This window comes from Anolis carolinensis, unplaced genomic scaffold, assembly GCF_035594765.1.
Source record: "Anolis carolinensis isolate JA03-04 unplaced genomic scaffold, rAnoCar3.1.pri scaffold_13, whole genome shotgun sequence".
NCBI lineage: Eukaryota > Metazoa > Chordata > Lepidosauria > Squamata > Dactyloidae > Anolis > Anolis carolinensis.
Window position 1 is genome coordinate 7,937,006 of NW_026943824.1, and position 12,037 is coordinate 7,949,042.

At 46.4% G+C, this 12,037-nt stretch overlaps 1 protein-coding gene across 2 annotated transcripts in view; it reads left to right on the forward strand.

The window, feature by feature from the left end:
• Nucleotides 1-12,037, forward strand: part of LOC100555827 (mitochondrial import inner membrane translocase subunit TIM16) — a 103,466-nt gene that overhangs the window by 74,120 nt on the left and 17,309 nt on the right. For both annotated transcript variants that reach the window (XM_062964374.1, XM_062964372.1), the window contains exons 10-15: nucleotides 6,870-6,924; nucleotides 7,024-7,081; nucleotides 7,182-7,330; nucleotides 7,556-7,651; nucleotides 9,075-9,224; nucleotides 9,640-9,772. In XM_062964374.1, coding sequence (XP_062820444.1) covers nucleotides 6,870-6,924; nucleotides 7,024-7,081; nucleotides 7,182-7,330; nucleotides 7,556-7,651; nucleotides 9,075-9,224; nucleotides 9,640-9,772 — 641 coding nt within the window. The remainder of the gene's footprint in view (nucleotides 1-6,869; nucleotides 6,925-7,023; nucleotides 7,082-7,181; nucleotides 7,331-7,555; nucleotides 7,652-9,074; nucleotides 9,225-9,639; nucleotides 9,773-12,037) is intronic.

The window sequence follows — 12,037 nt, forward strand, 5'->3', positions numbered from 1 at the left end:
GCTAATCAGATGGGAGTACTCCTCCCCCCAAGGTCTAACTGCCATTCTGGAGCAGAATGAAGAAGGCGGGGCCAGGAAGACATCTTTCCACCATATCTCCTGTATCAATTTAATAATAATATATCATAATATTATACTATACTAATAATATATTGTATATACATGTAATATTCTTCTGCCAACCTAGCAGTTTGAAAACATACCAATGTGAGTAGATCAATAGGTACCAGCGGGAAGGTAATTTATTTATTTATTTCCAACATTTATATCCCGCCCTTCTCATCCGAAGGGACTCAGGGCGGCGTACACAATTGGCAACAATTCGATGCCTACACATAATTAAAACATAACAATAAAAATCCAATTAAAGCAATTAAAACAATATAAAAATATAAAACATATGGTTAAAAATCCATTCATCCAAAATCCTCATGCTGTAGCCGTAAATCAGTTCGGGTCGTCTTTATCATTTAATCTTCGAAAGCCTGGGCACATAGCCATGTTTTCAGGGCGCTCCATGCAGTCATGCCGGCCACATGACCTTGGAGGTGTCTACGGACAACGCCGGCTCTTCAGCTTAGAAATGGAGATGAGCACCAACCCCCAGAGTCAGACATGACTAGACTTAACGTCAGGGGAAAACCTTTACTTTCACCTTTTTTACATGTAATAATAATAATAATAATAATAATAATAATAATATGATGTAATACAATGTAATAATAATTATAATTCACTATTATAATTTTATATTTATATTACATGCAATATTACTAATAATATTGCAATATAGTCATATAATATATTATATTGTGTATATATATATATACTTATAAACCGCCCTGAGTCCCCTTTGGAAATGTCACAAATAAATAAATAAATAAATAGATAATCAAGGTGGTTGATTGCTATATTCACACTTGCCTCAGGCAGACAAGAGTTCTTTCACCCACCCTGGACATCATTCCACATAAATAAACCCCACTTGCCTAGTTTCCAACAGACCTCACAACCTCTGAGGATGCTTGCCATAGATGGGGGCAAAACGTCAGGAGAGAATGCTTCTGGAACAGGACCGTACGGCCCGGAACACTCACAGCAACCGATAATAATAAAAGTATGGCACAGCAAACAAGATCGTTGTGTCAATAATAATAATAATAATAATAATTAAGGCCAAGATCGAAAAAACAGCTGATGACCTAAAATGCAGACTGTGCAAGGAAACCGACGAAACCATTGATCATATCCTCAGCTGCTGTAAGAAAATCGCACAGACAGACTACAAACAGAGGCACAACTATGTGGCCCAAATGATTCATTAGAACTTATGCCTCAAGTACCACCTCCCAGCAGGAAAGAACTGGTGGGATGACAAACCTGCAAAAGTATTGGAAAATGAGCACGTAAAGATGCTGTGGTACTTCCGAATCCAGACTGACAAAATTCTGGAACACAACACACCAGACATCACAGTTGTGGAAAGGAAAAAGGTTTGGATCATTGATGTCGCCATCCCAGGTGACAGTCGCATTGACGAAAAACAACAGGAAAAACTCAGCCGCTATCAGGACCTCAAGATTGAACTTCAAAGACTCTGGCAAAAACCAGTGCAGGTGGTCCCGGTGGTGATGGGCACATTGGGTGCCGTGCCAAAAGATCTTAGCCGGCATTTGGAAACAATAGACATTGACAAAATTACGATCTGCCAACTGCAAAAGGCCACCCGACTGGGATCTGTGCGCATCATCCGAAAATACATCACACAGTCCTAGACACTTGGGAAGTGTTCGACTTGTGATTTTGTGATACGAAATCCAGCATATCTATCTTGTTTGCTGTGTCATAATAAAATAATAATAAAATTACGATCTGCCAACTGCAAAAGGTCACCCTACTGGGATCTGCACGCATCATTCCGAAAATACATCACACAGTCCTAGACACTTGGGAAGTGTTCGTCTTGTGATTTTGTGATATGAAATCCAGCATATCTATCTTGTTTGCTGTGTCATAATAAAATAATAATAATAATAACAATAATAATAATAATTGTTATTATCGGAGACACTGGCCTCTGTTTGCAGCCCATTCTGAACCCATTCTGGTCCCAGGTTGCCCCTCAGAGCCAGACGACCCCTAAGTGGCCCCTGATTTGAGCCTCATCCCACCCCCACCCACCCCTTGGCAAATAAACCGAATGGTCAGCCCCATCCCTCCCTTTCTGCCACCTGGGCAACCGCAAACATGGCATGTTGGCAGTGTTCCTGGAGAGGCCCCTTGTTCCCTTTTTCTGGCCGCGGCCTCGGCCTTTATCTTGGGTCAACAGAGGAGGGAGGGGACGGGGCCCAAGACCCCCCTGGCTTCAATGGCTGGAAAAGGTTTGTTTGTTTTTGCCTGACTTCTATTCCGCTTTTCTACCACCCCACACAAAGGCAGTAGATGGGGAGAGGCAAAAGGACTCTTTAGGATAAACGTTTCCTTTTGGACCCCAAGTTTCTTGCATGGCAGAACATTTTTATGGCTTGGGCACAGTGGGGACCTAGTGCAGATGAAGTGGGATTCTTTGCATGGCCTTCAGCAGAGCTCTCTCTGCAAGACTGAATGCCACTGGAAAGGGGCTCTTGGTTGGAGGAAGAACCAGTTTCCAGGGGCAGGGAGTTCCAGAGGTGCCCCACTTTCCCAATCAGGTGCCATGGCTGAATCCCCCAGCCGCTTTGGCGCCTGCAGCCAGATGCTATCGGGTGTGTTTGCTCATGGAGGTGATGTGTGTTCCTGGCACGCTTTGGTGTGTTTGTGAAAGAGAGGGAGGGAGGGAGAGAAAGAGGGAGGAGGTGGGCAGGGAAGTCTCGGCAGAAGCGGCCCTTCTCTTGCCAAGATGGCAGTGCCCACCTGGGTCACCCGCTGGAGGACCCAGGCCAAGGGCCCAGCCCTTGCCCAACATAACAGAGCCATTGAGTTGAAATTTATTATTTATTTATTTCTAATATTTATATCCCACCCTTCTCACCCGAAGGCGGGCGCTCATTCCACTCCCGGGATTTGAACCTGGGACCTTTCGGTCTGCAAGTTCAGCAGCTCAGCGCTTTAACGCACTGTGCCACCACCAGGGGCCCACTTATAATCATAATATTATTATTAATATTACATGTGTATACAATATATTATTAGTATAGTATAATATTATTATATTAATTGGCAGCAATTCGATGCCTGTACAAAATCAGTATCAAAACAATGCATAATACAATTAAAACTATTAAAAGTACAATATAAATGACAATATATAACTTTAAAATGTAAAATCAGATCCATTCATCCTAGAGAAACCTCATGCTTTGAAAGGGATCCCCGAAGGCCATCTAGTCCAGGGCCTCTTACAGCTTTTCCCACTTTGGTCCGAGAAAGCTTCACATGACCCCAAGCATAAAGGTAGATAAAAAGGTACACAAAAAACCCGAGCATTGACTGTGTTGTCGATGGCTTTCATGGCCAGAATCACTGGGTTGCTGTGAGTTTTCCTGGCTGTAATGCAATGCTGGGCCCCCTGGTGGCACAGTGTGTTAAAGCACTGAGCTGCTGAACTTGCGGACCGAAAGGTCCCAGGTTCAAATCCCGGGAGCAGAATGAGTGCCCGCTGTTAGCCCCAGCTCCTGCCAACCTAGCATGCCTCCATGCCAATGTGAGTAGATGAATAGGTACCGCTCCGGCGGGAAGGTAACAGCGCTCCATGCAGTCATGCCGGCCACATGAGGCCACATGACCTTGGAGGTGTCTACAGACAACGCCGGCTCTTCAGCTTAGAAATGGAGATGAGCAACAACCCCCAGAGTCGGTCATGACTGGACTTAACATCAGGGGAAAACCTTTACCTTTACCTTTACCTAAGTCTTACTTGCCTCCCCATAAAAACATCTCCAAAAATGGGGTTTGTCGCAGGCACACCATGTCTTTTTGTTGGTGGTACTGAAATTTGGGTGTGAAAGGTCCCAGGTTCAAACCCCAGGAGCAGAATGAGCGCCCGCTGTTAGCCCCAGCTCCTGCCAACTTAGCAGTTCGAAAACATGCCAGTATGAGTAGATCAATAGGTACCGCTGCAGTGGGAAGGTAACGGCGCTCCATGCAGTCATGCCAGCCACATGACCTTGGAGGTGTCTACGGACAACGCCGGCTCTTCGGCTTAGAAATGGAGATGAGCACCAACCCCCAGAGTCAGACACGACTGGACTTAACATCAGGGGAAACCTTTACCTTTAACTTTAATGCAATGCTAATCAAGGTGGCCAGTTACAACATTCACACTTGCCTCAAACAGACAAGAGTTCTTTCTCCCACCCTGGACATTATGCCACAGATATATTAACCCCACTTGCCTAGATTCCAACAGACCTCACAACCTCTGTGGATGTCTGCCATAGATGTGGGCGAAACGTCAGGAGAAAATGCTTCTGGAATATGGCCATACAGCCCGGAAAACTCACACCAACTGGGCATTTACTGATGATAACAAATCCACCTTGGCGAGGCTGGTTTTCCTTTTTGTGGAGCACAGCTGAATCCTTTCCTGTGTGTTGTCGCTCACAGATATGTGGTGTTTGTTGTTGCCACATTCTTTGCGACCGCATCATTGAGCCTTTATTTGGAGTTGGGACCCTCCGTTGAAGATGTAGTGATAAAGACAACCCAGACTGATTTACGGCTACAGCACGAGGATTTTGGATGAATGGATTTTAACCATATGTCTTATATTTTTATATTGTTTTAATTGTTATAATTGGATTTTCATTGCTATGTTTTAATTATGTGTAGGCATCAAATTGCTGCCAGTTGTGTACGCCGCCCTGAGTCCCTTCGGGTGAGAAGGGCGGGATATAAATGTGTGAAATAAATAAATAGTCCAACCTGTGAAAGATCCCCCAACTAAGCCACTCCAGGCAGATGCCCATCCAACCAGCAGTTGAAGGATTCCCAAAGATTATACCTTCTTGGAAGGGACCCCCAAAGGCCATCTAGTCCAACCCCTTTGGCCTAGCTAAGGACACCACTCCCAAAAGATGTCCAAATATAAATGAGTTGTAGAATCGGAAAGGGCATCTAGTCATATCCGTCGAGATAAAATAAAACACAACCAAAGCCTTCCTGGAAGAGGCCCATCCAACCTCTGTCTGCTGCCTTCCAAGGCTGTTTGTTCCACCCAGGAGGCCATCCGGCAGGCTCCGTCCCTTTTGAGTTTTAGAAAGAAAGTGAAGACCTGACTATGCAAGCAAGCATTCAAAGAATAAGTTTCGTTGGCTTCGACTCAGTCTGGACTAAGGTTTATGTACAATGTTTTATGGATGAATGGCTCAAGTATTTTGTATTATTGAGGAGGAGGGAGCAAGCTTGTTTTCTGCTGCCCTGGAGACTAGGTCGCGGAACAATGGCTTCAAACTACAGGAAAGGAGATTCCACCTGAACATCAGGAAGAACTTCCTCACTGTGAGAGATAGCTGTTCAGCAGTGGAACTCTCTTCCCCGGACTGTGGTGGAGGCTCCTTCTTTGGAGGCTTTGAAGCAGAGGCTGGATGGCCATCTGTCGGGGGTGCTTTGAATGAGATTTTCTTGCTTCTTGCAGGGGGTTGGACTGGATGGCCCGTGAGGTCTCTTCCAACTCTACTATTCTATCTATATACATAAAAGAGTGATGGAATCCTGGCGACCGACAAAACAACAAAACTAAAGGCCCCCCAACCTCGAAATTTGACAACACAACCCATCATCCACGCCTCCAGGTTGATATAACCAAAAGAAAAGAAAAATAAAGTCCTAATTAGAGGGAGAGGAATAATTGTATTTATCCAATTGCTGCCAGTTAGAAGGCTAAGCTCCACCCACTTGGTCTCCTAGCAACCCACTCAGCCCAGGGGACAGGCAGAATTAGGACTCACTTAGGCAGCTTCTGCCAACCCTAAAGTTCAAAAACATGCAAATGAGAGTACATGAATAGGTACTGCTCCGGTGGGAAGGTAACGGCGCTCCATGCAGTCATGCAGGCCACATAACCTTGGAGGAGTCTACAGACAACGCCAGCTCTGGAAGATACTACTGTGGATTATAACAGTTGACTGTACTTATTATTTTCATTATTGTTGTTAACTCTCAGGTAATATTGTATGTATATGGTACTCTAAATTACATAGTGCATCTTATGTTTTGAAACTTTACAGTATTTGCTTATCCTTTCTACATAGAAGGAAGATAGCTCTATACTCAGAGAGGCCTGACTATTTCTGTGGCCTTTGCAAGATGCTCTAATATACACATCTCTTTTTATGTTTCGAACCTTTATAGTGTTTGTTTATTTCTTCAACAACGACTGGACTTAATGTCAGGGGAAAACCTTTACCCTTTACCTAACTACCAGCAATTCCTCAATACTTTATTTCCCATACCACCAGACTTTGCCACAGCAACGTGTGGCCGGTCACAGCTAGTGATTCTATATTTTAAATCTGTATTTAATTGCTTATGTTTTATTCTTTTGTATTGTTGCGTATCGGCATTGGATTCTGCCAGTTTTGTAAGCCGCCCTGAGTCCCTTCGGGTGAGAAGAGCGGGATAGAAATAAGGAAATAAATAAAATAAATAAATTGAGGAAGGAAAAGGGGAAGGAAAAAAAGGGGCTGGAGTTTCCCAGGCAGCACCTAAGGAAGGTGCCCATAAAGCTGTCCAGCCAGGGTGACAAATGATGGGAGAGTGATGTTGGAGGCTATGAAGCCGGAAAGGGGAGGGCGTGGGGGCTTCGTTCCCACAGTCGGCCACGAAGGCCATGGTCCAGAAAGGGGTCCTTCCCAGTTGACCCTGTGCCCCTTTCCGCCTCCTCCTTGCAGGGCCCTGATCCCGCTCTTTGACTCCAGCACCGGCCTCCTCCTCCTGACGGGCAAGGTGAGTGAGTGAGGAGTGAGTGAGTGAGGGGCAGCCCCAGCATGGCATTAGAAGGAGGGTCAAGGGGAGCAGCTCACACTGACCCTTGCCTTTCTTCAGGGGGAGAACGTCCTTTTCTGCTACGAGGTCCAGACCGGGCAGCCAGCCCTGACGAAAGGTGAGGCACCCCCAGAATGCCCTCAGTGCATTTGGGACAAAGGCCACGTCGGGAGGAGGCTGACTTCCATGACCCCTTCCTTTCTCCCTCTGCCAACCAGTGACGCAGTGCCTGACGGAGGGCAGGTCCCTGGGAGTGGCCCTGGTGCCCCGGCCGGCGCTGGACGTCATGGCCTGCGAAGTGATGCGGGCCTTGCAGCTGAGCGACAGCGGCGCCATCGTCCCCATCAGTGTCCTGGTGCCCAGGAAGGTCAGTGCGAGGCCGAGGGGAGAAGGGATGCGGAGGGGAAGCTGAGGCACAGACCGCCTGACAACATACCCCACTGACTGGTATCTAATGCTCACCTTTTTTTGGCAAAATGACCTCCCAAAATGAGGCTGCGCATTAGATTCAGGGTTTTGAAAATTGAGATCATTCGATCTGATGCTGCATTAGACTCAAGTCAATATGTGTATCTCTCTCTCTGTACTCTAGTCCACCCAGGAGTTCCACAAAGACCTGTTCCCCGACAGTGCTGGCAGCGTCCCAGGTGCCTCTGCCCAGGCCTGGTGGGCCGGAGACGACGGCCAGGTGAGCCTCACATTGAGTCCCAGTCTGTCTCCCCATTGAGGTGGGCTGAGCGGGACTGGGAGGCTGTCTGCGTGCCCTCCACTGGAAAGGCCACATTGGGAAAAGGGGAAATGATATTTATAACCTATTATTATTATTATTATTATTATTATTATTATTATTATTATTTTCGTGTCAGGAGCAACCGGAGTTGCTTTTGGAGTGAGAGAATTGGCCGTCTGCAAGGACGTTGCCCAGGGGACACCCGGATGTTTTTGATGTTTTACCATCCTTGTGGGAGGCTTCTCTCATGTCCCTGCACGGAGCTGGAGCTGACAGAGGAAGCTTATCCACGCTCTCCCCGGGTGGGATTTGAACCTGGCAGCCTTCAGATCAGCAATCCAACCTTCAAGTCATGAGGCTTTTATCCCCTAGGCCATTATTATTATTATTATTATTATTATTATTATTATTATTATTATTGTATGACACAACAAACAAGATAGATATGCTGGATTTCATATCACAAAATCACAAGTCAAATACTTCCCAATTGTCTAGGACTGTGTGATGAATTTTAGGATGATGCGCGCAGATCCCAGAAGGGTGGCCTTTTGCAGTTGGCAGATTGTAATTTTGTCAATGTCTATTGTTTCCAAATGCCGGCTGAGATCTTTTGGCACGGCACCCAATGTGCCCATCACCACCGGGGCCACCTGTACTAGTTTCTGCCAGAGTCTTTGAAGTTCAATCTTGAGGTCCTGATAGCAGCTGAGTTTTTCCTGTTGTTTTTCATTAATGCGACTGTCACCTGGGATGGCAACATCAATGATCCAAACCTTGTTCTTTTCCACAACTGTGATGTCTGGTGTGTTGTGTTCCAGAACTTTGTCAGTCTGGATTCGGGAGTCCCACAGTATCTTTGCGTGCTCATTTTCCAATACTTTTGCAGGTTTGTGATCCCACCAGTTCTTTGCTGCTGGGAGGTGGTACTTGAGGCATAATGAATCATTTGGGCCACATAGTTGTGCCTCTGTTTGTAGTTGTGTGTGCAATTTTCTTACAGTAGCTGAGGATATGATCAATGGTTTCGTCAGTTTCCTTGCACAGTCTGCATTTTGGGTCATCAGCAGGTTTTTTTATCTTGGCCTTAATTGCATTTGTTCTGATGGCTTGCTCCTGGGCTGCAAGAAGCTGAGGATATGATCAATGGTTTTGTCGGTTTCCTTGCACAGTCTGCATTATTATTATTATTATTATTATTATTATTATTATTATTATTATTAGCCCCTCTTGCCCTGGGGTACCTGAACATGGGCCAGTTGTTTGAGAAGCAAGCAAGGGCTCAAGGAGACCGGACATGTCCTGGGGGCCTTCTCCCACTGCCCACTCCTCTTTTAATCATCATCATCATCATCATCATCATCATCATTCCCCCCCACAGGTGGAGAAGGTCAGCCTCCATCCAGCCCAGCGGCCCAACAAGCTCTTCATCTCCAGCTGTCTGCCCCCCTACCACCCGGAGACCCCTGCCCCAACAGGCTCCCCTCAGGCAATGGATGCGGGTGACCGGACGGAGGACCCAGATGCCAATGTGAGTAGCCATTGGGGACCCCAAGACCTGTGTCTATGTGCACATGCACACACACACTCGACTGCCTTGTATATCTGTCCCGTCTTGCCCCAGACCCCTCTGGACTGGCCAGTCAGGGGATGCTAGGAGTTGGAGTCGTGCAAACACATCCACCTTTTATAGGTCCCAGGCGGCTTCTCTTGGGCTCACATCCTTGTGGGGAAGGTTGTTCAAATCTTTTGAAACTTTTAAGATTGAACTCTGCATCTCGCTTCCTTAAGCTCACGAATTCTTTACAGCCACACTATATCGCTGCTGCTTGCTGTGAGCTGAATGCTCAGCTTAGTATTCTGTGTGTACTTTTAAATACTCTGCTGTTTGTAAGGGGAATTTCCCTAACAGGGATGCCCTTCCTTCTCTTCCACCTTGTTTCCAGGCCGGCAGCAGCGGCCTCTCCTCGCCCTCCAGCTCCATGGCTTCTCCTCCCTCCAGCGCTGCCCCTTCGCTCTCCGTCTCCAGCAGCGGCTTTGCCTCCAGCCCCAGCCAGCGCTCCCTGCAAAGCATTCTGGGTAAGTGCCCCCCTAGTCCCCCCCCCCAAAAAAAACTCAGAGACAGAACATTGGGACCTGGAAAGAACGCTCTTTCTATGCCTTCCGTCCCTTCCTGATTGGCAGTCCAGACTGGGCAGCACTGGGAAGGCTATTGGGTGGGACAAGAGCAGGGCTTCTTAAAAAGGTGGGCTTCCCTGAGCTCAAGGTTGGGGGTCTCAAAAAGGTTTGAACACCATCTAGCAGCTGTTTTAGGTATTGAAACCGTTGTTTGCAGCCGACTTTGCAGAAGCTGGGGTGTTGTGTGGTTTCCGGACTGTATGAATCATAGAATAGTAGAGTTGGAAGAGACCTCATGGGCCATGAAGTCCAACCCCCTGCCAAGAAGCAGGAAATCGCATTCAAAGCACCCCCGACAGATGGCCATCCATTAGGGTTGGCAGAAGCTGCCTAAGTGAGTCCTAACTCTGCCCCCTGGGCTGAGTGGGTTGCTAGGAGACCAAGTGGGTGGAGCTTAGCCTTCTAACTGGCAGCAATTGGATAAAAACAATTATTCCTCTCCCTCTAATTAGGACTTTATTTTTCTTTTCTTTTGGTTATATCAACCTGGAGGCGTGGATGATGGGTTGTGTTGTCAAATTTCGAGGTCGGGAGGCCTTTAGTTTTGTTGTTTTGTCGGTCGCCAGGATTCCATCACTCTTTTATATATATAGATAGAATCGTTGAGTTGGAAGAGACCTCATGGGCCATCCAGTCCAACCCCCCGCTAAGAAGCAAGAAAATCTCATTCAAAGCACCCCCGACAGATGGCCATCCAGCCTCTGCTTAAAAGCCTCCAAAGAAGGAGCCTCCACCACAGTCCGGGGGAGAGAGTTCCACTGCCGAACAGCCGTCACAGTGAGGAAGTTCTTCCTGATGTTCAGACGGAATCGCCTTTATTGTAGTTTGAAGCCACTGTTCCGTGTCCTAGTCTGCAGGGCAGCAGAAAACAAGCTTGCTCCCTCCTCCCTATGACTTCCCTTCACGTATTTGTACATGGCTATCATGTCTCCTCTCAGCCTTCTCTTCTGCAGGCTAAACATGCCCAGCTTTTTAAGCCGCTCCTCATAGGGCTTGTTCTCCAGACCTTTGATCATTTTAGTCACCCTCCTCTGGACGCTTTCCAGCTTGTCAACATCTCCCTTCAACTGTGGTGCTCAGAATTGGACACAATATTCCAGGTGTGGTCTGACCAAGGCAGAATAGAGGGGGAGCATGACTTCCCTGGATGTAGATGCTATACTCCTATTTATGAAGGCCAGAATCCCATTGGCTTTTTTAGAAGCCGCATCACATTGTAGGCTCATGTTTAACTTGTTGTCTACGAGGATTCCAAGGTCTTTTTCACGTGTACTGCTGTCGTGCCAGGCGTCCCCCATTCTGGTTGTGTTCCAGGTGAAACATCAGGAGAAAATGCCACTAGAACCTGGCCATACAGACTGGAAACCACACAACACCCCAGTGATTCTGGCCGTGAAATCCTTCAACATTACAATGAGCTGCTTCCTCTGTATGAGGAAACCAGCTCTGCTATTAACAGGGCTTGCAAAAGGATGCTCGTCTGTGTTTTGATTTCCATACTGTGAACCGTCCTTAAAATATGGAGGGAAAATATGTCTGGAGGATTTGGAGGATAAGGATTTTGGAGGATAACAGAACTGAGGAATTTATATGTGTAAATATGGTAACTTATATAAGAAGGTACAGTAACTGCCACCAACGTGAGGTAATGTCTTTTAACGTAAATGATAAATGGTAAATGGTAAATGGTTATGGCTTTCCCCCAGGCGCAGAGGGAGGCAAGGAGACTGATCTTTATGAACAACAACGAAGTTCAAGTTTATTTGTACATAAGCTTGTGGTTGCAATATATAGACGTTTCAGGATCTTGAGTTACAGTGCAGTCTTATTTGTATGAATACTTCTTAAACAACTTCTCTTCAAAGAACAGTGATCTAACTATCACTTTCACAATCAAGCCGTGGATTGATTTTCCTTTTTTTATTATTATTTTTTTTAAACTGACTCCCTCTAGACTAAACTCCCGGTCAGCTTATATCCTCAGCCTTTCCCTGAATGACCATAAGCTGCCGTCTGCTTGTATGAACAAGCCTCAATTTCCCAGCTTTTCTAAGCTGTCAAAGAGCAACCTCTCTTCAGCTGATTCAAAGAGCCCCCGACTTCCTCAAAAGTCGAACAGCAACTCTCTTTTTTTTAAAAGGGTTTTAAACTTTAACTGCCAACTAA